Consider the following 25971-nt stretch of genomic DNA (forward strand, 5'->3'; position numbering starts at 1 on the left):
GATGGGACAAGCTGGCAGGTGGCAGCTCTTTCCCCTTCTGTATTAACACCCCCTATTTACCTTCTACAGGTCCAGGTCCTTCTCTACTACCTGCAGCATCCTCCCATCTCCTTCAGCGAGCTCAAACGCAACACACTTTACTTCTCCACAGACGTGTAGCCTGCAGGCAGAAGGCACCAGCTGCAAACACTCCAGCTCCCTGCTGGGGGACACGGACTGGACCACAGCCCCCAAGGGAGACCAGCCCAGACCCAGGCCGGTGCTGCCTGCAGCTCCTGTACAATCACGTTCCAGTGGCCCGGTCCCACCAGGTGCCAGGCCCTCTCTGTAAAGTAGTCGTGTCTTATGTCCCTTCTTGTGTTCAAGGATTGTTTTTATGTATATTTGCTCAACGGAAGAGGTAGTGACTGACAAGGGCTGTGGACACAGGCTTCCCCCTTGGCTAGTTTTCTCCTGGACTCCTTCCCGCCCGCTCACTCCTACCAGGCACCCCTTGCCTGAAGCCTGCAGTGCCCCACGAGTGCCTGTTTGCTGCCCAGCTCCCTGCCCACGCCTGCATGTGCAGCACTGGCTCGCTCCGAGGCCGGGAGCTCACGGGCCTCCCTCCCTGGTGACAGTGACAACCAGCTCTGCTTTGGCTTCACCTGCCTGCGCAAACGTTGGACCCTGTGCCTGGATCCCGCTCCGGTCTGAGCAAACCTGCGACCACCAGAGCAGAGGAGCAGGGTGCTGCTTCCTCCCTGCCACGGCTCCTCTGGGTGTTTTCAGGCCAGTCCCCTCTGCAGTCCCAGCCCTGTGCTTTGCCTGTGTGTGTGTGGCGTGGTGGTTCCTGCCCTGGCTGGATTTTGCCTCTGAGCAGCGTTATGGGGTAACCTCTCACACAAGGCTGGAGCCAGAGGTGCTGTGCTGGTCTCAATCCACAGCAGGGTGAAAGGATGGCCAGCCAGAGGCAGGTTTGCTTTCTGCACCATGGGCTGACCCCACGTCTGCTCTGGCACTGATGTGGCCACATATTTCCCCAGTTTGGAAATTTGGTGGGGAACAGGGTATCTGCTGTACAGTTCTGTCTCTGCCATAGTGAGGCACTCATGCCCCTGCCAGCCCAGCACTGCCATGAGCACTGCATGCACCCCGTGGCACAGCCTGCTGGGCCACCAGCATTCCTCCCATGGCCATGGGGACAAGGAGATTCTTATCCCTTCCTTGGCTTCCCTGCTGCACTGGGCACATGGCAGCACACGGCCCTGCCTCGGTGGCAGCCTGGCTGCCAGAGGCAAGTGTTCTGCAGCAGCTGGATGGTCACCCAGCCTGGGAACCAGCACAGAAGGATGGGAGGAGGAAAAAAGCCTTCATGGCCCTTGTGACTGAAGGCAGAAATGCTTCGTTCTGTCTTGCTCCCAAAGTGGTTGCTGCTGGATTAGCTGTGCCAGCCAGCTCAGGTCTGTTTGTTAGTGGCGCCAGTGACTCCTCCCAAGCTGATGGCTGGAGCTGTTAAGCCTTGTCCCAGTGGCTGCCCCAGTGCCCGGCTCCTGGGATGTCCCCCACGCTCCCATGTAGGTGTTGGTACCTGTTGGGACACAAAACCTTTCGCTCTGTGAGCTGAGTCCGTGTTCTTGTGGGAAAAGCCCCCCCATGTCCCCGACTGTGTTGGCCCTGTGCTCTCCTGTGCCAAATGGAGATGGATGAGAAGTGACCAAGCCTGTCCCCCACAGCAGCGTTGCCTTTACCCTCCCAATTAATGGACTGTTCCAGGCAGAGCCCAGCCACCGATGCACCAGGTATGTCCTCAGCCACCTCCCTGGGGAAGGCAGCACCTGCCAGCCCTGCACCAGCAAAGCAAGGAGGGGAGGTCTCAGTCCCCCTCCAAAGGGCTCACACTCCAGACCCTGCTCCTCTTGACTACCAGCTAAACAGAAGGGAAACAGCATTGCAGAAAATAACCAGGCGTCTGTCTTGGCCCTGGACCCAGTAAGGAGGCCGAGCTTTAGCTCTGACTGCACAACGGATCCCTGCGTGTGTCTGATTTGTTACATGTGTCCAAGTCTCTGTCCACGACACTGTCAATTCCAGATGGAGACTCTGTACAGCCAAATCTCCCCCTGTGACAGTGGCTGGAGGCCTGGTCCCTACAGCCCAGCACAACAGGCTGTGGCTGTCCCTATGACTGGCTTTTGCTTGTCCCTTCAGGAAGGAAAAGAGGGGGGTGGACTCTTGCAGCTACAGGTAGAATAGAACTGTTAATTAATATTTGACTTTCAAAAGTTGTTAAGGATATATTTTTGTTTGTGTTCTGTTTCAATTTCTGTAGATTATAAACTTTAAATGGCTGTAAAACCTCGTGAGGAGAAAAAAAAATGTTAATAAAATTGCAAAGCCCCGATATTTGCACAAAAGAAGCCCTGTGGTGTTGCTGTTTGCACTAACTGATCACTTTGGCATCACAGCTTCTTATTTCTGTTGTGGAATGCTTGCTAGTTGCACTTCAAGCCAGTGGTATAAGCACAGGCATTGTGCTAGGCAATCTTTGAAGAGACTTCTTATGGTTTGGGCTATATCCTTGCATTTTGGAGGAAAAAAAACTGGACTGTCTGGAGCCAGGCTGTTTAATCAGACTAGAATTACTCAAGCTTAAAATTCAGCTGACTTGCACAGCTTCTGGCCTGAGGATACTGAACAGGCACAGCAAGGGACATCAGGAGATCTGGAAACCTCATCTGATAGATCACATGGTGCTTGCTGTCTCCCCACTTCTTTCCATGTGGGAATGGGAGCCAGTGTGCCTCCAAACTGACCACTGACCACTGTACCAGCCAAAACACACTGCTGGTCTTCCAGGTCAACAAGGGCTGTCACTGTTCTGGGATGTCCAACTGTGGGTGCAAAGGAGGGGAAGTGGGGGGGAGAATCCCTATTAGTTGTGTGCACTGCATCTGAAATGCCACTGCCTCCAAAAGATTAGAGGGAGTGTTTGCCTTTATGGAGTGGCTCAATAAGGGTTAAAAATGACCCTCTGAGGTCTGAGAACAGAGCTTGGTCAGAACAGCAGGAGGACAGATAGAACACCAATCAAAGAGGCAGCAGCTCCTTGAGCTAACAAACAAGATGTTTTGATTTCAGCACCAATTTTGGGCAGAAAAAACACTCACTTCCCCCTGTGTAACACTGGGGCACTTGGAGGTGGCACAGGGATGTGATGGGAAGCAGGCTGTGTGCTGAGTGAGTGCCCAGCTATCTGTCAAACACTGGTTTATTCTCACAGCTCTGCTTTCTAAGTCTCACTATCAAATTGCTGGAACTAATGGGGTGAGCCTGGGGCAGTTAAAGCAGTAGCAAGATTGTACTCCCACAGTGAGGTTAAATCAGGCTAGCCAAGTGGCTACAGAGAATTATACTTCAGCAACAACCTCTTTTTTTCCTTTAAACTGTTTTGTTCATCTGCCAGTAACCACACAGCTCTAAGGCTAAGGATTCCTTTCTGCTTTTCCCTTTAAAACATGGTAAAGAAATCTGGCGCTCATCTCTGTACTTGAAATAAGACAAGTTGTACAGATGGTGGTTTGTCTTCAGATGGTATTTTAAGAAAAGCCTGGAACAAACTTATTTCTCCACAGGATCTTACCTCTCCCCAACAGAGTAGCAAGCTGCAAACTGGTGACTCTTAAAACACTTGCAGCACCTTCAAATGTGTGGTAACCTAAATCGCTGCATTTCTCCTCGAAGATTGTCCTCCTGCCTTCTTTTGATGCCAGCAACAGACTTAATCAAAATCAGCCCCAAAGGATCAGAGTCCAGGCATGTTTCCTGGAAACTGACAGTCAGCTGATCTGTCCTGGAGATGCTGCTCTGTGTCTGGCTCCATCCTCCCATGCTCCCGCAAGCCTGCCCGGAGCAGCTCGCCAGGGCTCGCAGCCAGGTTGCTGTTAGTCATTCAGAAAGTGGCCAGCGCCACCCCGACTCCAGAGGCAGTGGAAAGGTAAGCCTGATGGTTGTGCTGTGGTGCAGGCTCTCAGCAGCAGCACTGGAACAGGGACTGTTGCTCCCGAGGGACCTGGCTGTTACCGGAGGTAGTAATCGACCGCAGCGGAGAAAGCGGCGAATCCCCCGCAGCCGATCACCCCGGCCTTCAGCCCAGCTGCAAGGCAAGGAAACCATCAGGCAAAGTAGGGGAAATACTCTTATTCCCATTAACTTGGGCTGGCTCAGAGCTCACAGCAGCAGGAACCCAGCAGTGCCCTCCCAGGGGACACTGGCACTGCCTGTACAACCCCTCGGGGCCAGCAGGATTTGCTCTCAGTGCTGAGTCCTCAGGCTCACCCAGGGGACTGAGAGAAGCCTCCAGTGGCCACTTCTGACTGCACTGTGCTCTCATCTGAGCCCTGCACGTGGCTTGGTGGGGCTAGGGAGGGAGAGGAAGAGCAGCCACTGCTCTGACAGGTCTAAGAGGATTAGGTCTAGGACAAACACAACTTAACAAGCTCAATTAGAAGCACTTTCAAGAGCTTTCTTTTCAATTATGCTTCATAAAAGAGGACTGTTTTTTTTTTTCTTAAGGAGAGTGAGAGAAGTTTGATATTTCTGATGAGCAGAACAGCTCTCTCCTACTTGGGCATTTTCCCAGATGTTACCACTAAAGGAAAGTCTCCACTAGTGCTGCTGGACTAAAACACCATTCTCGTTCACACATAAGTAGAACTGCCTTTTGAACTGATACATGAGAAAGGAGAAAAGCATTTTGCACATGGTACAAAAGAAAAGAGTTCTTTAGTTCTAATTTCAAAGGAGAACAGCAGAGACAGTGAAATGGCAGATGTGTAGAGCTCAGTTAACACAAGAGCTTCTGTATGTATTTTTGGCTCTCTCCCATGACACATAGAAGAGTGTGGACAGCCACCACCATCTCCTGACTTTTCTTTCAAGTGAATTTTGTTGGTTTTCCTCTATGACAACCCTTCCTCATCCACACTTATTCTCGGAGCTGACAGCTCTGCTAGTCCAGAGCACACTCTCACACTGGCCTCACCACAGCCCCATGCACAGAGGTTTGTGGTGTGTGTGTTGCACTGAGAACATCGTGTGCTGCATGACCAAATTCAATCTTATGACAGAAACAGCTCCCAGCAGGCAGCACCAACCTCTGAAGCCGATGGCTCCTCCCGTGATGCAGCCACTGATAACGCTGTTCTTCCAGTCTGACTTCCCACGATACTGTGGAATTACACATCAGAGCCAACAGGTAAATATGGAATAAACACCCAGCATCTGTGCTAGCAGCTAGAAAGGTTAAACGACTTTCCATCCCCTTCTCAGCTGAGGGTGTTTTTCCCTCTGCTCTCAGCAGATGGCCCTGCACTCCCAGACTTGGGCAGGGAAGGGAGGAAGGAGAAGGTAACTGGGAGAGGTGAGACAAATCCATATGGTGCAATGCAGTGCTGTGGGAAGGATCCTCAGGTGAGCCAGGACAGAACACAGCCCTGAGTCTAAAAGTGCAATAACCACATGAGAAAGCCCTGAGGTGGCCATGCAGCTGGTCCTTGGCACAGGTAACAGTCACAGCACCTGTGGACTATTTCCATAGCCAGGACATGCTGGATTTTCACCAGTGCAGAGATCTCTTTGATGTGTTCCATTGTGTAAGCAGATACACTACTCTTCTAGATGACTTAAGAAGTAATTGTGCCTTTCAATTAAAAGGCAGGGCTTAAATTCATAAGAGGGCAATTTTCCTATTAAAAAAAAACCCAGATGATAGATTTACAACTGAGCTGCACAAGGTCTGACTGTAGGGGCCAGAGGAAAACCGGCCTGTTACTCAAGAACCTTCTTCAAATGATCTCTTTCTGCATATGGAATTTTAGACACTCAAATTACCATGTTGCAACGCACCGTTTGACATTTTACACAAGCACTTGTAGCTAGGGTTTTAAAAAGTAATAGCTATGCTTGCCAACACATTTAGGACTTAAACTGAAAAGGACTTTGCCACTGCAAAAGAGTTCTTCATTCTGCGAGAGAACAGCAGCTCTGAAGACAGATCTCAAAGCTGAAAAGCTCTGCTGGCCAAGAAAGAACAAAGCAGCCTATTCCATTGCCCTATTGCAAAAAGAATATATGTACTTATTTGGATCTAGAAAAAGATTTTAAAGGGTACCAGAAAACATTTGTTAATGGTTGAGAGGCTCCTACTCACAGATTCCACCACGCATTCCGTGCAGGAGAACATGGCACCCACGATGGCAAAGTTCTTGGCGTAGGAGATGCCTCGCTGCCCCATGTCCTTGAGCACCTCTTTGGCCGTGGGCGTGCGATAGGGATCCTTGGGATCAAACCCCACGTTGGTGTCGATGCCAGCTGTGAAGATACCAAACGCACCTCCCAGAACAAACCCTGTGAAGGATAAACAACGAAATTAACTCGGCTGCGTTGGAGCAGCACATTCCCTGCAGGCAATGAAGCGGCGCTGTGACAGGGCAGGGATCTCTTGCTGCTGTGGACACCTGTGCCAGCCCGTGCTGTGTGAGGAGAGGCCACGAGCACCTCTGCAAGAAGGCAGACACAGATCCCCCCTGGGACATCTGACAGGCACTGGAGGAGGCTCAGGAGGAAAATCAAACACGGGGGGAAAATCAGACACGGGAGGAAAATCAAACATCTCCATGCGCCCCTCTCCCGAAGCCGCAGGGACCCCCGAACGACCCCACAGCCGCCGCACCTCCCACGCAGGCCAGCGCCGCCTTGAAGGGGCAGCTCTCCATGACCCGCTCCACCATCTTCTGCTCCTCGCTCTTGGGCGGGCAGGGGATCCCGCCGAGGACGGCGGGGTCCCAGACGCGGGGCTGCCGCTTGTCGCCCACGAGGTACTGCAGCAGCAGGCTGTACTGCAGCGGCGGCTGCGGCGGCGGCGGCGCCGGCTCACCCGGCGCTGAGGGCGGCCCGGCCGCCATGATGGGCTCGCACACCCGCGGGAGCTCGGCGCCGCGGCCCGGCCCGCTCGAGCCGCCGCGGCGGGGGCGCACGGGAGTTGTAGTTCCGCAGCGGGGAGAAGCCGGCTGCGCACCCCCGCATTTTGACTACACCTCCCAGTCTGCCCCGCACTGACGCCTCCGGGAAGAACTACCACTCCCGGCACGTTCCGCGCCGCGGGGATTGGCCGTCCCGGGCAGCCAGGGGACTACATTACCTGGAGTGCCGCACAGCAGCCCCCTGGTGGCCGGTGCGGCCGGTGCAGGTGAGGTGAGAGCTCCGGCTGCGGAGCATCCCCGAGCGCGGCGGCGGCGGCGGCTGCAGGTGAGCGCCAGGAGGTGAGGGTAGCGCGGGGGCACCGGCTGGCCGGGGCTGGGGAGAACCGCCAGCCTCGCGGCGGGCACCCCCGTGCTGGGGCAGCGCTGAGGTGCCGCACTGCGGGACCCCGTCCTTGCGCCCTGGCTGAGGTGCGGGGAGCGGGTGAGGTGTCGCGGTGCCGCCGCCGTGTCCCCGCATCCTCCGCGCCGGTGTCTGAGGGCAACAGGTCCCGCACGGGGCGGGCGCCGCTCGTGCCCGCAGCGTCCCGCCGGAGCCGAGACGGGCTCTGAGGGCAGCGCGGCTCCCGCGGCCCCCGAGGGACTCTGAGGACAGCGGGACTCCTGCGACCCCCGGGGGGCTCTGAGGGCTCCCGCGGAGCTCCGGGGGGCTCTGAGGGCTCCCGCGGAGCTCTGGGGGCGCTCAGGGCTCCCGCGGCCCCCGGGGTGCTCTGAGGGGCAGCGGGGCTCTGAGGGCAGCGGGACTCCTGCGACCCCCGGGGGGCCCTCAGGGCTCCCGCGGAGCTCTGAGGGCTCCCGCAGAGCTCTGAGGGCTCCCGCGGAGCTCCGGGGGGCTCTGAGGGCTCCCGCGGAGCTCTGGGGGCGCTCAGGGCTCCCGCGGCCCCCGGGGTGCTCTGAGGGGCAGCGGGGCTCTGAGGGCAGCGGGACTCCTGCGACCCCCGGGGGGCCCTCAGGGCTCCCGCGGAGCTCTGAGGGCTCCCGCAGCCCCCGCGGTGCTCTGAGGGCAGCGGGGCTCCTGCGGTCCCCGGGGCTGCTCTGAGGGCTAGCAGCGGGGCTCTGAGGGGCATCGGGGCTCCCGCGGCCCTCGGGGGGCTCTGAGGGCAGCGGGGCTCCTGCGGCCCCTGGGGGTGCTCTAAGGGCTCCCGCGGAGCTCGGGGGGCTCTGAGGGCTCCCGCGGCCCCCGGGGGTGCTCTGAGGGCTCCCGCGGAGCTCCGGGGTCTCTCGGGGCTCCCGCGGAGCTCTGAGGGCTCCCGCAGCCCCCGCGGTGCTCTGAGGGCAGCGGGGCTCCTGCGGTCCCCGGGGCTGCTCTGAGGGCTCCCGCAGCCCCCGCGGTGCTCTGAGGGCAGCGGGGCTCCTGCGGTCCCCGCGGAGCTCTGAGGGCTCCCGCAGCCCGGGGTGTGCCCGCGGCTCCGGCGGGGCTGCACGGCCCAGGGCACCTGAGCCTGGCGGAGGCGTCCCCGCTGTGCCACGGGCACCGGGACATCCCCGGCTGCTCCCTGCGGACAGCTCGGTCCCCTCTGGTGTGGGGCAGCGGTGTTGTTTCAGGACATGTGTAGCTCAAAGCGGGTCTGAAAATATCCACAGTGTTCCGTCACAAAATGCGAACTGGGCTCGTGTCAAATAATGCACGAACCTTAGCTCTGGGGAGCTGTTCTGTTTGGTGATAAGGTGAGAAGTGTTGTTTTTCCTTTTAGTGAATAAGGTGCATTAAAAAAAAATCTGTATTTCCTGCTTGTGTTGCTTTTTCTTCACCTGTTTTACTTTCTTGTTCCTGCGGATTAGAACCAGTTTTCATCTTCACAAGTGAAAATAGGTGTGTCTTAAAAATACCTTTCTTCTTATTTGATATTTTTCTATTTTAACTTTCCCATAGGTTTTAAAATCTATGATAAATAGTTGTCTTGGTCTCAATAGGATGCACGGAATTATCGTATTTCAGTAACTGAAAATTACTTTCAAAATTAAGTAAATGATGCATTAGTGTGAAATCTTCCTGATACCCTGAAACACGTCTTTTTAGAGGTCCTAAAGTAATAAAATTTCTTTTATATATTGGTCCTTTTTTCTCTGTCCTGTTATATTTTAGTGTAGGTAGGTTCAATAACGATCTAAATGGATAATTTTATCACTTCAAATACTTCATTAGACGAAGTTCCACAACTTTCCTCTAAATCCCACTGCCCTCTACTGGCTGCACCAGCAGGGCCCACCTGCACGCTGCTATTCCCTCTCTTTCTTTTTTTTCGTCCTTGGGGTTTTTTAAATTATGATTTTTTTTGTATGTTTGGGAATGTTTGTTTGTTTGTTTGTGGGTATCCCCCCCCAATGGTTTTTTTTAAGGTCAAATCTCATGAGAGAGCACGTGGTTAAATTCTACTACAGCAGGATCGTGACAAAGTAGGGGAGGTTGCTGGCAGGATGATCTCCCTAAGGAACCCTCAACTTAATATTTCAATCTTTTTGAGCCAAAATAACCTTGCTGGGCTGATCTCGAAGTCACAGAGCAAAGCCTAATTTCCAAAGGCCTAAAGGGAAAACAACCATATATGTTGGGTTGGGAATTTCAGCACTGAGAGTTTATATGTATAGCTGAAATACTGCTTTGACTTTCTTCCCCCTTTCCCTGAGTTTTGGAGAAAATGCTGGGTTACTATTTGTTTGTAAATAAAATATTTAAGCAAGAATTTTGTAAATATGATTCTATAAAATATACTTGTTTATGGATATTAATGTGTAATTAGATGCTATTTTCCCCTTGGGTATTTAATAGTTTTCTCCTCTTCCCATTCTGTTCTACATACGGACAAATTCCGGTGCCTGGGTATTTGAATAATCTCATCTGCCTGAACAGATTTTTCGTGTGGGTGAAATCAGATGGAGGATTAAGGATTTGAGAGGGACTATGAGAGTTCAACATCTTTGATAAACAAGTTGTTTAAATGAAACTTTCAGCTGTTTCTTTTTTCCAAGCCTGTGAACCTCCACCACTGCAGAGTGATGGATCATTGGACCCTCTTCCTTCTCACCCACTGCTGTCCCTAAGCCACTCCTCTATCCTGGGGCTGTTCAGTCCAGTGCAAGATACCCATGAATTTATTTCAGGTTATTTTTAACCTTGCCTAGTCCCACGAAATGAAACATTCTGAATTCGGGCGAGTGTGACGGCAGCAGCGGGCGCAGATGATCCCGAGCTTTTGTGCTCGTTGTCTGTTTCAGCAGAGGGCAGCACACGGTGACACCGAATAAATTGCGTTTCACTTGACCTTTGCAGTGACTCAGTGACTCCCACGCTGCAGTCTTCTCCAGACAGGGTAGATCTTGGAAATAATGAGGAGTTTGTCAGAAATCCTGGTTTTGCATATGTCTTGGTTGTAGAGTTCCCAGGTTTTGAATAGACTCTAGCAGTGCTATTAAAAAAATGAAAATAAGTTTTCACAGTCCTCAACTTTTATTTTGTCAAAATGCCAGTTCCAGAGTGCTTTCTGAAGTTACTCAGCTGGGCAAGAAGTGACTGAAGGTGAAGTCAACAAGAATTAGTTCAAATCCATTCTTTTTCACTCATTCCTACCTGTGGGCACTTTTTCTTTCCTTATCAGAACTGTCATGTAGGGGTGAATGAGAAGAAGAGGAGATAAATTAATGGGTATTTTAATGAAAAAAGGAAAAGCTTTTAATCACCACAAGCAGAAGAAAGTGGGGCTGCTTTGCAGGTGGTCACATGCTGACCTCACCTGTTGTGTACAAGAGGTTTCCAGTGGCTGCAAAAGGGAAGGTGCTGGCACCTGCTGGGCTTTGTTTCCACCCTGTGGTATCCTCATCTCTACATTAAATTTATCCTTTCTTACTTCTCATTGGCCTTGTGAATGTAGTGTTTTGTTGTTTGGTTTTTTTTTTAAATTTAAAAGACTTTGAGTTTGAAAGTGCATTGGAGAAGTGAAGTGCTTTGTGAAATAGATCTAATTTCAGTGAAGGAAAGCTGCTTCAGCTTCTGTACTATCCTTGGCTTATGAGTTTAGCAAATTTATTTGGTTGAGAGTGCAGCTGTTTGGTTTTTTTCCTCCTAAAGTAGCTTTCAGTGTTGGAGAATTGTGTCACTACCATGGCAAACAGCTAAAGTGCTAAGAAAAATGTTAGATTATATGTAGGTGGCAGGTATGTTGGAGTTAAAACTCAAAAGCTATCTTGACTCCCTGATTTTCCAATTTTTTTTTCTTTAAGTCAATATAAAATAGGCTGCAGAGAGAGATCTTGGACAAAAATCTCCTTTTAGGATCAGCAGACTCGTTCCTTGTGACTGTGCTCTGTAACTCAGAGAGAAGGAACAGGATGTGGCTTTTCAAGATGAGTGTTTGATCCTGTCTGCTCTCCCTAACGTTTTAGATTTCAAAGTCTGCACCCCTTTTGAAAGTAAGGTTTCTTTGTGTTTGTTCCACTTCAGCAAGGTACTCCTTCTCTTCACAGTTTGCCCAATATTACACATATTTTTGTTTTCACCTATAAAATTTAAAACACATTTGTGTGGTCTAAAAAAAGTTTCAGCATCATCATCTCCCAGGGCTTTCAGCTGTTGCTATAGAAGCCTAAATTCTCTTTGAGAGACCTTTCCAATAGAAAGAAGTTGATACTGCAGGAAAGTTGTCATGGAAATATGCAGCAAAAAGAGAAAGGAAATCTCAGTTTGATGACTGTTCCACAGGCTTAGCCAGCCTGGTGAAGTGGCTCCTATCTGGAGATCTGCTGCTGCAGATTCTCTGGGTTGTGTTCCAGTGCATTGGAAAGCTGTGGACTTAAACCTAAAGAAATAAATTATTTAACATTTGTATAACAAAAATACCTCTTCAACTCAGAGAGCTTTATCCAGATTTGAGTTTCCAGGTGCTGGCAGACCAGGAGATTCCCAGCAGCCTGGCCCTAACAGGGGATGGAGCTGTGGCACAGCTACTTCTTATATTTCTGGTAATGCCCACTCTGAAAGGATTTATTGAAGTACCACGATTGAAATGAGGCTTTCAGAACCAATTTTTAAATTGACAAACTAAAAATAGTTTATTCTGCAAGCTTCAGTGCCATTCTAGATTGGAACAGGAGCCCTTTGTGTCCAGCTAAATGATGGGATAAGCAGATCCCTCCCCATAAATTTCTTATACCATCACCAAGCCTGGTTGGCTCCCTGGTTTCAAGCTTTTTGTGCCTCTCTTACTAAAGCCTCCTGATATCTAATGAATGTGATTATGAGTGAGCTGCCTTTAAATATCTATTACCAGAGTCACCATGGTAACTGCTGTAAGAATTTCTTGCTGGTAAAAGGTTTCCAGCTCCCCGAGATACGGCAGGGCAAAATGCTTAGGCTGTTGTTTTCACGGTTTGAATGAGATCAAAGAGGACAAACTAACATATTCCTGATTTTTGATAGCAGTGGATAGCAGTGCAGCTGGAAGGAATAAGATTTATTCTGGAGCCTGCCCTCAGATCAGGGAATAGAAGACAGTTCCACGGGCAGGGACAGCCCAGGCTTTCCTTGGACAGCAGGCTCCTGCAGGAATTGAAGATGTCACTCCCTCTGGCTGAGCCAACACTTGGCCTTTCTTTCAACACTGTCAGCAAATGAACTAATTAACCCTAATGAAGGATGCAAAGTTGTGCTAATCCACCTGCCACAGGAGCAGGAAGAGTTGCTGAGTGATTCAGTGTGGAGTAGAAAAAATTTACCTGGCTGTTCTCTCTTCATTTCATGGTGTTCTCAAACTGCTCCATTTTGGCATTTAGTTGCTGTGTACCAGGGCAGTGGTGTTAGTTGGGCAATATTCAGAGTGACTTCCCTGCTGTCCTCATTTCCAAATCTTCCCTTCTTTCACATCTGCTTTCCCTCCCGAGTTCCTGTTGTGTGGCAAATCAATCCCTTGCTCTGTAATGACAGTTGTTTCTATAGGCTTCCACATGACAGAGTCACTAATGTCCCTCATGCAGACTGTCACCTCAGGGGGTTGTTTTGCTTTCATTTATTTATTTACTTATGGTAAACAGGTCACAAACTCCATAGGGCACTTCTTCCTTTTCATGCAATCTGTTCTCTGCTTCATTGCCCTCCTACTATAGAATCTGCTGGAGATTTTAAATTATCACTTGCTTTTATAGGAACATGGAAAACTGAGCACCTATTCCTGCTGCTTTCCCACTTCATTGCCTGTGCCTCCTGCTTCTGGGCATTTAGGGCTTTTGGTAAGGGAGGCTTCTGCTCTGCTGTGAGCTGTTTGGTGTGGCTTTGCTGCACGAGAAAATGAGACCTTGAGGAGAGGAGCAGTTTGCATCCACCTTGTGTGGGGGGGACAGCTGGCACAGCAGAGCCAGCACGAGTGGCACTGAGCACGTTTGATGGGAAGATTGTGCCTGCAGGATGAGCTCATGCTGGTGAAGTGTTGATATTTGTCCTTACCTGCCCCGTAGGCAACGTGAGCCACATGCCAAGATCTTTTTTGCTGAGTTTAAGTTTGCTTCTAATTCATTTTAGTTATAAGGTTTGAGTGCCAGATTTGCACCAAGGATTTAAAATCTGAAGTGATTATGTTCGCCAGCCAAGAGATCCAAGGAAATAATTTTGTCAGAAGTCTTGAAAGCAGAACCTGGCTCTCAGAATGGAATTTGCCTGCATTATACCACAACTTGTTTCTTAATGGTTCTTCTGTAGCATTGTGGTTAATGCTGGGAGGGTCTCAGTGTTTGGGCACTTCAAATTTCAGCTGCTTGGTTCAATTTCTCAAGCCTGCTAAGCTGATTTAAAAGTTCAAGCAGTAGCAAACATGTTTGTTCTACAAGCTGTCTAGAAGAAAGGAATTGTTGAACTTTAATTTAGATTCTCCCTTTTTTCTGAATTTGATTGCATCATCAAAGCCAAATTTCTATGCTGAATTTCTGTGTGTCTCTGTATAACAGTGTGCATACCTGTCAAAGCTGCTGATTTATATGAGAGTTAAAAATCGATGACCACTGTAGACCCTTGCTAATTTGTAATATTTATTCAGTAATTTAGGTGCTTTAATTTCCTCATCTGTAAAATATATGAGTTAAGCTACTGCAATGATCAGCCAGCACTGATCGAGCGTCTGTAAAAGACGCAGAGAGGAAACACGAGGTGGGCACTCCAAGGCATCGCTGTGTGGGGAATCAGATCTTGCCAAGAGCCTTTTTTCTGCAATCCTGACCTGCATTCGAGGGCCCGTTCCTCTCCTGGGATTGAGCTCCTCGTGTTCCGAGTTCCCTCTGGGTTTGTCCCGGTTGGTTCCCGCCGGGCTCCCCGTGGCTCGGGGGGATCCCACAGCGGCACTTCCAGCGGGAATCCCTCGGACACAGAGCCGGTACCTCCGCTCTCTCATTTGCACCCCCTGGAACGCACCGAGAAGTTCAAAGCGGTGGGACACTGCTCCAGAATCCCGTCGGGGTTTTTAATTCCAAGGCAGCCTCCAGCACACATCTGCACAGCTTCGTTTTGCTGCGCAGCTCTGCATTGTCAGTGATTTCATGGCATGGTTTTGTGTTCCGGGCTCCTTGGCGTTTCTAACCTGTCGGAATTCCTCTCCCGTTAGGTGATAAAATGCCAGCTCTTCCAGCAGGAGATCCCTCTGGGACAATAAGTAAAGGGAGCAAGTAGGGTTGTGCAGGATTTTGCCTGGGTAGGTAGTAAAAACTTGCTGTGCTACTTGAATATGGTAATTAGCTATGAATTGTTAATGAGTGCCACATTATAACCTATATAGGAGAAAACTAACAGCGAGGAATAATAAAATAGAAAGTTACTCCCTTTCCCTTAAGCCTTTCTTGCTTTTAATTATTGAAATTTAGAAAAAAAAATCAGTAAAAAAAGAACAGTGTAAGTCTTATCCTCCTCTTTCAGGGAAGAGCACTCAGTATTGCCTTTTTTGCATGTTCAGATTTATCCACATTTTGAATAACAGGCTGACTGCAGAAAAGCTGTCCTTGGTTGTTGATGATGCCTAAGGAAGTAGAGATGTTTGAAAATTGCAAAGAATAATAAACTTTGCATAAATGTGTGCAAAAGTGATCAGTGATTTTTATTTTAAGTGTATGAAATATGATGAGTGTTTTCTTGCTATATAGATTTCCTTTCTCATTTTGCCTTTTTCTGTGGCTTTTTTTTTGTGGTAGATAAATGTGTGTTAACTCTTGAGTGTTCTACTCAGAAATGACAGAAATACTGAAAAATGCTGGCACATCTTACAGACTTACTTTTGAAACAGGCAGTTTCCTAATTCTATTTTTGACTCAGTGGCTGTTCCCTTGGAAATTCTCAAGTTGTTGTCTGGTCTTCTGAAATTTTGGCAATAGGCACCAGAGGAAGTTGTTTTTCTTGTCTCCTATGGCACTCCATGTTCCATAAAACATGCCTTTTCCCACCCAATTTAATTATTCTAGTCTCTTCCAGCAACAAACATTCTCCCCACTTGCCGGTCAAAGCTGGTAGCCCCGGGCTGAGCCCCTCAGGTGTTGGGTAGGGACACAAAACTGTGAGTAGTCTCTTAAGAACAGAGAAGGAAAAATCAATCCCAGTTCTCCAAGCCAGCTCACCCAGCTTGCTTGTGCTGGTGGAGCCTTTTTGGCAGCAGTTGCAGGAGTTCCATCCACCCATTTGATCAGCAGCATCTTGTTGACTGAGCAGCAGTTGTTTTTGTCAAAATGGAAAGTGGTGCCCCATGATTCACTCTGCAAACGTCCAGCAGCAGCGTGAACTTCCTGACATCTGCACTGCAACTGAGAAAATAAAGAAGTTTGGATCAGTTATGTCCAAAAGGGAAAAAGCACAGAGTAAATGCTGTCCCAAAGCCATGGCCTGACTCCACTAATATCCACTGTCTGATGCAGGCTTGCCTTTGTAATTGCTTTTGGTTTGCCAACTCCAGACAGCAATGTCCCAAGCCTTACAGCTGAATTAGAGGCTTGCTTTAAAAAGACATTGTTATTGACATAATAGCCTTGTTTATGGAATTTCTCTCCTTTGTAATTAAGATTGTTTCATGCACAAAAGCAGTTAAATATGGCATAAATATCTGTAAATGCAAAGATATTTTAAACCTTGTTCCTTGTGTAAGCTTTTTTTCCACACGATGCATTTGCTTCTCAAATGAGCTGTGCCACCCAAAATTCTGCCCTTTGCCCATTTCATTAAGTTCTCATCCATACTTGTTCTTGTAGAATTGTTCCATTAATGCAGCATAAAGCTTTTAAATTCCTCAAATACAGTGTTTTAAAGGTGTATTAATGGTGAGGTTTGATCTTATTCTCTCATACCTTGTAGGGAAGTTGTGGGAGCAAGTGCATTGAGCAGAATGCAGGCAATATGTTGAGTGTTATTTTGTCTGTCAACCAATTTTACCAGCTGGGTGAGAACCTGGCAGATACTTGAAAAAAAGTTTATATTGCTACTTGAAATTGTTTTCTCACCCTGGCTGTGTGAAAGTAATTATGGTTAAGGCCCTGGCTTTCTTTCAGCCTGGCCAACTCATTTGAGCTGTTTGTTTCTGGGCTGTTTTTTCATTTAACAGAAAGGCAATTTATCAATTCAGAAAGTTTTATGCTGAATAACTCTTTGGTCTAAGTAAAGAGATCAGGTAATTATAGCCATAAAGGCTACCAGAAAACCTCTAAATAAACAAATATAGTGTCTGGTCTCCTTGGGTTTGGGGAAATTCTCCACCACTATTCCAGGCTGTCTCCCCAAGCTGAAGTATGTAAATGTTGTGACTGTCTCCTTATAGCCAAGCACTTCATTTTTAGGTTTCGGTCAAGTTATATTTATCAAATGTATCCCAAAGATATTTTAGAGTGCAATACAGGAGCTCATCTTGCCTCCCCACTCCCTCATCTCACTTCTGTATTTCTCTTGGCTGGAGGATAGGAAAACCTATCGAGCTGCCAACACTGCTCTCCCTCTGAGCCCAAACAAACTCACCAGCAGTGGCAGAGGGGCAGAACGCTGCTCTCCAAAAAGGGTTTGGTTCCTTCAGCCAAAGAATCTTCTCAGCAAGGTTCTGCACCTGATGTTCCTCTCTTTGGTGAGCTCAGGGTCCAGGTACCTGTTGCCCTGAGCTGGTGTTTTTGAGCTGCATCTGTTGAGTTGTGAAGGTGCTCCATGAGCAGAGTCCCTCCCCTGGGAACCCCAGTGACCTCATTGCCCCTGCCTGCATCACATGTGGGGTCGCTTCCTCAGGGAGGAGGAACTCTGCATTCAGATCAAGTATCTGCAGCAACTTCCTCCTCATCTGAGCTGTGAATAATCTCAAAAACTCTGAATGTTCTCTAAAAATACACAATGGCTAAGTCGTAGCTGTTGTCACAAAGCCTGATCTTGGGTATTCAAGAAGCTGTCAAAATGGGCTGGATGGAAGGATTGGTACATTGTGGATGTTGGCAAAGCTGGAATAGCTCCTGACTGAATTTAGGGACTTAGAACTAATGTCTGCTTGAGACCTGCTAAACACAGAGCTTTGTCCTGTGCCAAATAAGTCATGGTGTGCTCTTTTGTCTTGTTCTGGCATTTAAGATAAGGCAAGAGCTCCTTACTCTTAAGAATATGAGAAAGTTGGATCCCAAATCTTTAATCTTCAGAGGAGATTTGGCTTGGACTCAATCTGTTTTTAAGGTTTGGTTACTCTGTGATAACAGTAGTGGTGCCAACACTGAGCTAAAACATAAATTTACTCTTGGCATAACCTCAGCTTCCTTCAGGCCCCTTTGGCACCTCAAGTAAGGAGGCTGCAATGAGGTTGGACTATTCAGATCCATCAACATCTACTAGAAACATCTACTCTAGTATCAACATTACTTAAATACCAGGTTCACACAGTTGAGAGAGAGAATTCCTGATCTGTAGGAATTCTTTGGTCAGGGAGACCAGGAGGTGGTCAGACCCTCTCTGGACAGAATTGGACAAAAACCCCTGTTTTAAACATGTTAGTTTTCTGTTTGAAATTTGGATTTGATGTCTTTTCATCTCCTCTGTCTCCTTCAACTTGATAGTATCTCTGCTTGCTTTAACTCTGTTAAGACCTCTGGCCTTTTTCTTCCTGTTTTCAATCATGAAATTCTTTTCAAAAATCTTAAGGAAGAGAAATGTTCTCAAGCACTTGTTCGCTCTTGTCCTTTATTTGCTCTTTTCTAAATAAAGAACAGATTGACCCTTCTTGGGCAGCTCGAGTCACTCAGGACTGATTCTGGTTAGTTTTGTAAAAGCTTCTGGCTTAGTGCACCTTCCTTCCCTACACCCACTTTTCTCTTTGTTGGAGCAATGATGGAGGCAAGGGAAATGTCATAAGTGTCCTGGCTGAGATTGCTGGCACTCTGGGGGATGTATTCTTGTGGAATAGAAAAGCTTCTGAAAGCTGCTTCTGTGTTTTCCTCTGAAAATGCCTTTTTCTCTGCCACCTCCTTGCCCTTTCTCTGTGGTTTGTGCTGTGTGTTTTTGCTTAATTGGATCATCCAGACCAGTTTGTGGTTTATGCTCTGCCCAGTGTCCAGTCCTGCAGTTGGGGATGATGGGACCCTGAAAGAAACTCTTCGTCTGCTTTAAGGATTGAAGCATCTCACCGTTTTGGACCTAGGCTACAAATTGCTTTCTTGCATAAATCCTCCTTGCTTTGATGAAAATATAATATTTGTCATTCCCCTGAGTAAGCGAGTGCCTGTGTGTGCTGAATGCCGAGGCGCCGGTGGAGCCAGCTCGCTTCCGTGTGTGAATCATTTCTCAAGCAGCTCTCTGTGTCTCTCTGCAATGTGGTTTTCCTCTCAGGGAAGCACTCAAGCCCTGAATTTTCAGTCTGGTTTGCACATGCTGTCAGAAGCTAGTGGGAGACACTTTTCTTTTTAACGCAGAAAAGAGGACAAGCTTTTACTGTAAGTATTTTATTGTCTTTTATTTCTTTTATGATGGGAACTGTATTATCTCTAGAAGGATTCTTGGGCCAGTAATGTATTTGTAGAGTGAATGAATGTGCTTTGCTCAACAACACTTTTTTCATAGTATCTCAATGTAAAACTAAATTGAATTAATCAAAAATAGGGTAAACACGGCTGTGTTAGCTGAAAATGGGCTGGGGGTGGTCTAAAAGCCATTACAACCACAGAAAAAATCCCCTCATGAGCTCTGGCTACTGTATTTTCCTGCTGCTCAGCTACATTGATTTAGTGACAGAAGGGGTGAAGCTGTTTCTGTTCCTGCTTTTTCCTCTGGCAATTTACGGTTGTTCCCCGGCAGTGAACCGAAGCAGGAGCACGAGCAGAGTTTGCTCTGCTGCTGCATGTGCACACAGTCCAGTGAAGGAAGGGCAGAAGGGAACTGCTGAGCCAGGAGCTTTGGCAGCTCGTGTCCGTGGGAGCAGGGAGAGCACTGGGGGCACTCCAGCAGGTACCTCTGCCAGCCAGGGCTGGCCAGGCTCTCTGCAGGACCTGTCATTACAACACCTTGACTGTTGTCTTTAAAATTGTACTGGGGATGAAGATTGGTCATAGAGACAATTGTAATAATAACAGCATTTATAGAGCAGGTAATATGGCCAAGTTGTAGAGATGTTAATTAAGCCCTGTGTGTGTAGCAGTGAAGGATTAGTGGTAGAACTGGTTTGAAAACAGGGATTTTCTACCTTTTTCTCTTCTGTAGAGTTCTAGAAATCCCCTACTGATCCTTTCTGGTTTGCATGTTTCTTTCTAAATTCAAGTGTTCTTTGCCCCTGTAACCTCGGCAGGAGAGAGGATACCTGATTTGCTCAGTGTTTTTTCTGCACAATTTCTGTAACTACCACAGAAATTCCTCACCCTAACATGCACATGGCTGTGCTACCCCTTCCATTTCTTGTGCAGTTCTAAATTTAATTTAATTTCATTTCATTGTGTAGCCCTCCAAGGAGGGTCATTCAGTCCATCAGTGGCCCCCAGCCACAGCTGCAAACTGTTGCTTAGGTCTGTTGTGTTGCTGTTTGTTATGAATATTTTTAAAATGCAGAAGTCCTCTGGTTTCTCCTGCAGCTTTGGCGTTATGTCCTCATCTTTGCAAAGAGCCCTTTCTGTCAGAAGTTCATGCTGGCTCTCATAAATGCTCAGAAGTTCCCAGTTTATGAACTTCAAGTAAGCAATTTTGCTCTTTAATGGGAGATAAATATCTCCTTAAGGGATAGCTTCCAGATCTCAATTATTTCTCTGCGCTGTGATGGATGGAAAACAGGAGTCAGGGAAACATCCCAGCATGTGGCAATCTGAGAGGCTGCTTGCTTGCGTGCTGCGTGACAGATGTTGATTTGTCTAATTTTTGCTTTTTTTTTTCCTGTGGGGTTCCTTTCCAAGGCAAACGAATGAGTCCATCTTCATAAATATCCTATTTAGCAAGTAATTATTATCCCATTTTTACAAATGGAAAAACGAAGGCATGGGAAGATTGCATGGCTGAAGGGATATGATGATTCTGTGCTGAAGCTGAGGGTGGAATCAGGTGGAATTCCATGGAATGTATTGCCTCTGGTATCATCCTTCCATGCTCTGAGGGACAGGGGAGCTGCCACTCTCTGTACCAGGCAGGATGACCATGTAGCCACATGCTGGGCATCTCTGCTGCTCCAAAAAAAAATCATTCCTTTTCTTTCTTGTAGTTGTGTCAACCCTCTATGCTACAGAAAAATGTAATGGCAGGTAATTATCAGGCAAACCACTTGTAATTATTCTTAATTTCTTCAGCAATTATATAGCTCTTGCTCTATCTGAAATGAAACCTCCTTCTCTTCCTTCTTGTGGGTTGGCAAAACATGAAGTGGCCGAATGTGTCACTTGCTTTGTGCTGTATTCACTGGGACAGTAGTTCAAAGAACGTGGATTAATGAGCAATAGCTGCCTTGAAATGTCTTGAAAACATTTTTGTTCTCAACCTGAATGTACTGAACATGAATTAAACCCATCTATTGAGGACAGAGTCATATTGGGGAAAGCCCAGAGTGACCTAATTCTTCACGATTATAACATGGTTGTAACTTCAAAAAGGAAGTTTGGAGTCAATGCATCATTTTTAGCCTTCCTGAATCCTCCTGTGCATCCTTCAGTAACATGATGTTTGTGATTCAGAATTGCCACATCGTGTAGAAAATTACAGCTGGGTTGGGGTTTTTGTTTTTATCCTCTCACTTGTAAGATCAGGGGTCATAAGGAGGTAGCAGCATTTCTTCTGTGTAATGGTGACTGGTTAGATAATCAGTGTGAGGAAGGAGGAGGAGATGGAGAATCCATGCACAAACAGTGCAATTCAAACACAGGACAAGCATGTTCCCAGGCATCTCCCAGTACAGCTTTGGCTCAGCTTGCCAGCATCAGTCACTGTGCTGGATGACAGCAAAGATATCTGTATTTTCCTGTCTCATAAATGGCCAGCAGCATGGAACAAGGACAAGGGAAATGCAGCTGAACCAACTCCTTATCCATGTGCACACATGAGGATTTTATTGTGATTTCTGCATTTTTCTCATGTGATCTAATGATGAGTGAAAGGCTGACAAATCCAAAACTCCAGGGAGAGCTTCTGTGGAGGAGGGTGGGCAGAAGGTTTTGCAGTGCTCTCCATGCCTGAAAAAGTCATCAATGACTCTAATGGTTGCTGTGGGAAGAGGATTTTATTTTGAGTGGTGCTGAGACATGGAGTTTTGCAGTTGCTGGCCCGGCCTCTGGAGCCTTTTTGGGATGGTTTTGGAGGCTGAGCTGATGGCTGGAACCCTGTCACGTGTGGCTGCCTGGACCTGTCCTTGTCTGGGCCATCTCTGATCTTTGGACATCCTTGGAACCCTTCAGTACATTTGTGTGCTACTTAATAAATACCAGTTGTAAGGAATTCCTGAAAACACACGAAGGAAATAAGCAAGAAAAGCCTTAACACAAAAATGTGAGCTGCTCACTTACCACTGTAACCACAGATAAACTTTGGGAAGTTCAAGGGAGTTTCCATTATCTGTTTGCATCTGACACCATGGGGGGAAGGAAAGGAACTGGCTGTGCAATGTTGCTCGTAGAGGAGAGGTAGAGCTGTATCCCCTGGAAAGAAATTTCTCATCTGATGCCACACTGAAAGTGCTCTTTTGATGTTGAAGAGTTCTACAGAAGAATCATTAAAACAAAAATGCAAAGCAAGCTTCAACCCAACAGAGTGACTAGATGGGTGACCTTGGGAACGTCTGTATCCTCATTTCTGTGTAGTTCTGTGTCTAAAATTTAACAGCATTTTTAACTCCTTGCAAGATCACTTTGATTCTACTGCTGCCTAGCTGTTTTTTTATACTACCATTTTCTTCACTGTTTAAAGTTGAAAAATTATAATAGCACTAAACCCATCTTGAGGCATGAATAAAACCAGCAGAATCTGCCCTGCTGTCTGGACATGCAAATTTCCAAGTGATGTCTTGTCTCCTGGTCCTCTCCCAACAAACCACGAAAATTCAGCTGCAAATGAGATTGGAAAGAGTTGCTGGGGTAGACCAGAGGAAACTCTGAAGTGTCTGGGGTCGGGTTTATCATTGATTCTTTTTTGGGCAGCAAAAGCAAGAGGAGCCTTAGAGATGAGGTTTTGGGAAATGGGTATTTTTTTTTGTCCAAGTTGTGTTTGGGTGGAAGCAGGTGGTCTGGCTTGGGGGTTTTTTTGTGGGCTTTTTCATCCCATTCTAATTAAAGCTAAGCTTTGTACCAGCAAGAATCCAGTGAGTGACTGCTTGGAGTGATGGAGGAAGGTTGCACTGAGAGCCTCAAATACACCAACCCCAAGGTAATAGGAATTAAAGCAAAGAGAATGGATAGATACAGAAATTCTACTGAGATAAAAGGAGCAGATGCCTGAGGAAAGCTGTTAAAGGTGACCAAAAGATTAATACTTTGTTTTTATTTTTTAGCCTGATCTTATTTCCAGATGGATTTTTCTCTATGCCATCTATCTCCACATTACCAATTACTGTATTTGGACTATCAGCTTCCCTGGTTTGATTCCTAATATCAGTTAAGAAATCAAGATGAGTCATATGGAAGCATCTGTCAAGCCTAAAAATTGTTGTTTAAAGTTAATTGATGTGAAAGGCAGAAAAGAATTCTATTTTAGCCCAGCTGTCTATCCTGCCATACAGCTTCCTACGTGCCACTAGAAAATGCTTTACAGTTTACTGAACTTGTTAGATATTTCTATGTTCCAGTTGATAGTTTGTCTGAAAATAGCAGAAGTTGATTAGAAGGAAAATAGTAGAAGCATGATGCAGATTTTACATAAAAAAAGAGAAGGAAAATCGTGCTTTGAATTCATGAGTGTGTGTAACAAAGCTTCTGGAATAGTCTGACCTTTGGATGTAATGAGAAGTACCTGAATTACAGGAAAATGGCACTGGGGACTGTGGGGTTTGACCCACCAAAGTCACACCTGTGTCCTGTGGGGGCCTTAGCTGCAGAGTCAGGACTTTGGCCTCATCCTCCAGGACTGCTGGGCATTCCCAGGTCCTGCTGAAGCTGCCATCTGGCACATTTCTCTCCAGATTCACTAATGAGTTTTTGTAATTCTTTACTTCATTTCTTTTCCCAAAGCATCTTGTGCATGACTCTGCTTTAATCTGAGTGTCCTGCTGAGTCCTGACACACAGACTTGTGCACCAAAACCTAAACTGTATAACAATTACATGTGGGGTACAGATGCTTTCCATCCCCCAACAGGGATTTGCCTGTGTAATTTTGTTTCTGCAGATATCCTAATAATTTTTATTTATTTAATAGTGCAACTCCTAGGTTTCTTGACTGTGAAATAGTATTGCTCATCATAGGTTGATTTGAGCAATCTATTCTTTTTAGTTCTTCAGAATCAAATAGCCTTTCGTAGTCAGCAGAATGTGTGTCCTAGAAGTTTATTCCACAGAACTGGTGAATTGCTCTTTTGATCCACAGCTGAGTCTAAAGATCCTGAATTCCTGGTGTTGTTTCTGCTGATGCTGACTGCCTGTGAGTTAGGATAAATTCTTAATCCAGTTTTTCTAGCCATAAAATGGGAATCATTCTAGACTGGTTCTAAAGATTTTTATTAATAAATGCATGTGGACTGACTAATAAAGAAATGTCTGGGTTCTCAGCCTTTAATAAAACAGTAAAATTTCAAGTAAAATGGACTGCAGAACTTCTGCCAACTGCCAAAATAGTCCTCATCAACATATTCCAAATACCCTTTAAAAATACCAGTAAGAAAGATGAACTGTATAGCATGGCCTGAATTCTTAAAGGCTGATGGCTGCAGGGAATTCTGAGGATTACTGGGAGAAGAAGCTCTGTCAGGACCAGCTTTACATTTTTGGTAAACCTGATTATCCTCTGCAGTACCTGTTTCAGAGGAGGGGTGTGCTCAGACACCACTTTTGGGTGTAAAAGATTTTAAAAAACCCAACCCCAAACCCCTGCAGTCTGGAAGTGCCTGGCAGTAGAACCAATTTTGCTGAAGTTAAATCTTGCTGAGTCCTCATTTATTTCAGCATGGGGTTGCTTCCTCATTTGCAGAGTCCAGCTCCAAGCAGGGCATGCTGCAGGGATTTAATCTGGCCAGCTGAGTGCCCTGCTCTGGCTGGTGCCAAAGAAGGACTTTGAATTTCAGGATGGCAGTAATTGTGTTTGCTTCCTTCCTAAGGAAAATTCCCTGTGAAATGTGCAAAAATGAAAAATAAAACCACAGAGCTCCAGGCATTGCTTAAAGCAAGTAATTTTCCCATGAGAATCAGCTCTCATCTGAAATTTATTGACACAGAATGGGTATAAAACAAGTGATTTTTTTGTCCCTGTGTTTGCAGGAACAGCTTGGTTGTGTCCCTTGTGGAAAGAAGCTTCTTTTTCAAGTCTCCCTGGGGGTAACCTAGGGATCAAATCAATCTCTCTGGGGTCCTTGTGGAAGGCTGATATTTACTGAAAATACAGCAGAGTTACTTCTAAGACAAGTAGATAAGAGCTGGATTTGATGTTTTTAATAAACGTGCTGTTTCTGCACCAGGATAAGAGAAACCTCCTTGCCAGTGCTGGGTGTCCTGATTGCTGCCTGGCTGCAGACACTCGGGGTAGCTGAGTTAATATTTGGGTTCACTGCTGCCACGAGCTCCTTCCATGAGCAGTTTCATGATGCTGAGCTCCAGGGTTTTCCATTGTCCCCACTGCTCACATCTTCCATGGAGCTTTTTTGTTTTGCTTGTTTCATTGTAATGCAATAAATTGCATTTGGAGGAGGGGGAAAGGTGATGGTGACTCTGGGAATGGATTTTCTGCTCTCATCAAAGAACAGCAGGACTTTTTTTTTTCACTTTTTTTAAAGTACCTTTATTTTGCACTACTGAAGCAGTACTTCTAATAACTCAAATATGTGTCACCTACTTAGGAATGAAAGCAGCTTAGGATGTGTGCAACCTGCCTTGATGCTTTGAAGTACATATAAGGCTTGTGGAAAGTCCTGGAATCCCACTTCAGAGATGGAAATCTTTATCTACAAGGCAAATTCAGGTTAGCCAATACCTGAGAAGTCTTAACTCCATCTTTTACAAATGCCAGTTCTCCTATAAATACATGGAAAACTAATAATAAACACTAATAAATCCAGGTATTTCTTCTCAATTTTAGTTTCATCTGCTTGGTGCAGTAAAATGTTATTGAATCCGCATGGCAAATAATTCAGCTCTCTTTACATGAAGAAGCCAGTTTGCCTTAGGCTACTGGCTGGATTTCTTGAGTTGTGGTTTGGGCTTTTTTTCTTTAAGTACCTCTTCCTTTTACTCCTAACATCATGGTCTAATGAGCATATCACTCCACTGCAACTTGAAAATGTCATGGATGACTCAAAATTAAATTCCTTTGGATATCAAGAAAGCATCTGTAGAGCTTAAGGCAGGAAAATATGAGGTACAGTTATGAAGAAAACCAGAGGGTA

The 25971-nt window shown here is 46.7% G+C and overlaps 3 protein-coding genes across 12 annotated transcripts in view; 2 read left to right on the forward strand and 1 right to left on the reverse strand.

The window, feature by feature from the left end:
- The window catches only part of ABR (ABR activator of RhoGEF and GTPase), a 37733-nt gene extending 35337 nt beyond the window's left edge, over nt 1-2396 (forward strand). For all 4 annotated transcript variants that reach the window (XM_039720815.1, XM_039720816.1, XM_039720817.1 and 1 more), the window contains one exon: nt 70-2396. In XM_039720815.1, coding sequence (XP_039576749.1) covers nt 70-159 — 90 coding nt within the window. In that variant the 3' untranslated portion in view covers nt 160-2396. The remainder of the gene's footprint in view (nt 1-69) is intronic.
- A 1154-nt stretch (nt 2397-3550) lies between these two features.
- TIMM22 (translocase of inner mitochondrial membrane 22) lies at nt 3551-6994 on the reverse strand. 2 transcript variants are annotated; one of them, XM_039720821.1, is made up of 4 exons: nt 6710-6990; nt 6188-6384; nt 5133-5205; nt 3551-4132 (listed from the first exon to the last, which is right to left on the reverse strand). In XM_039720821.1, the coding sequence occupies exons 1-4, from the start codon at nt 6939-6941 to the stop codon at nt 4056-4058; spliced, it is 579 nt and encodes a 192-aa protein (XP_039576755.1). In that variant the 5' UTR covers nt 6942-6990; the 3' UTR covers nt 3551-4055. The 2 variants fall into 2 exon arrangements, with proteins under 2 accessions (XP_039576755.1, XP_039576754.1); XM_039720820.1 differs by lacking the exon at nt 3551-4132 and having other exon boundaries at nt 5002-5205; nt 6710-6994.
- Nucleotides 6995-7105: 111 nt separating this feature from the next.
- Nucleotides 7106-25971, forward strand: part of SPECC1 (sperm antigen with calponin homology and coiled-coil domains 1) — an 87252-nt gene continuing 68386 nt past the window's right edge. For 3 of the 6 annotated variants that reach the window (XR_005628840.1, XM_039720806.1, XM_039720813.1), the window contains exon 1: nt 18765-18917. The gene's annotated coding sequence lies outside the window, so the exon portion shown is untranslated. Of the gene's footprint in view, nt 7285-18764; nt 18918-25425; nt 25548-25971 lie in introns of those variants that run through there. The other 3 variants (XM_039720810.1, XM_039720807.1, XM_039720814.1) reach the window with 3 other exon arrangements.

Source organism: Passer montanus, unplaced genomic scaffold, assembly GCF_014805655.1.
Source record: "Passer montanus isolate IOZ18808 unplaced genomic scaffold, ASM1480565v1 scaffold44, whole genome shotgun sequence".
Lineage (NCBI taxonomy): Eukaryota > Metazoa > Chordata > Aves > Passeriformes > Passeridae > Passer > Passer montanus.

Excerpts from the sequence above, each read along its gene's own strand:
- TIMM22 (XM_039720820.1), bottom strand. The coding sequence starts at position 6,941 with ATGGCGGCCGGGCCGCCCTCAGCGCCGGGTGAGCCGGCGCCGCCGCCG. Across the intron at positions 6,385-6,709 it reads GGCGCTGGCCTGCGTGGGAG|GGTTTGTTCTGGGAGGTGCG; the intron begins GTGCGGCGGCTG and ends TATCCTTCACAG. Across the intron at positions 5,206-6,187 it reads CGGAATGCGTGGTGGAATCT|TATCGTGGGAAGTCAGACTG; the intron begins GTGAGTAGGAGC and ends GTAATTCCACAG.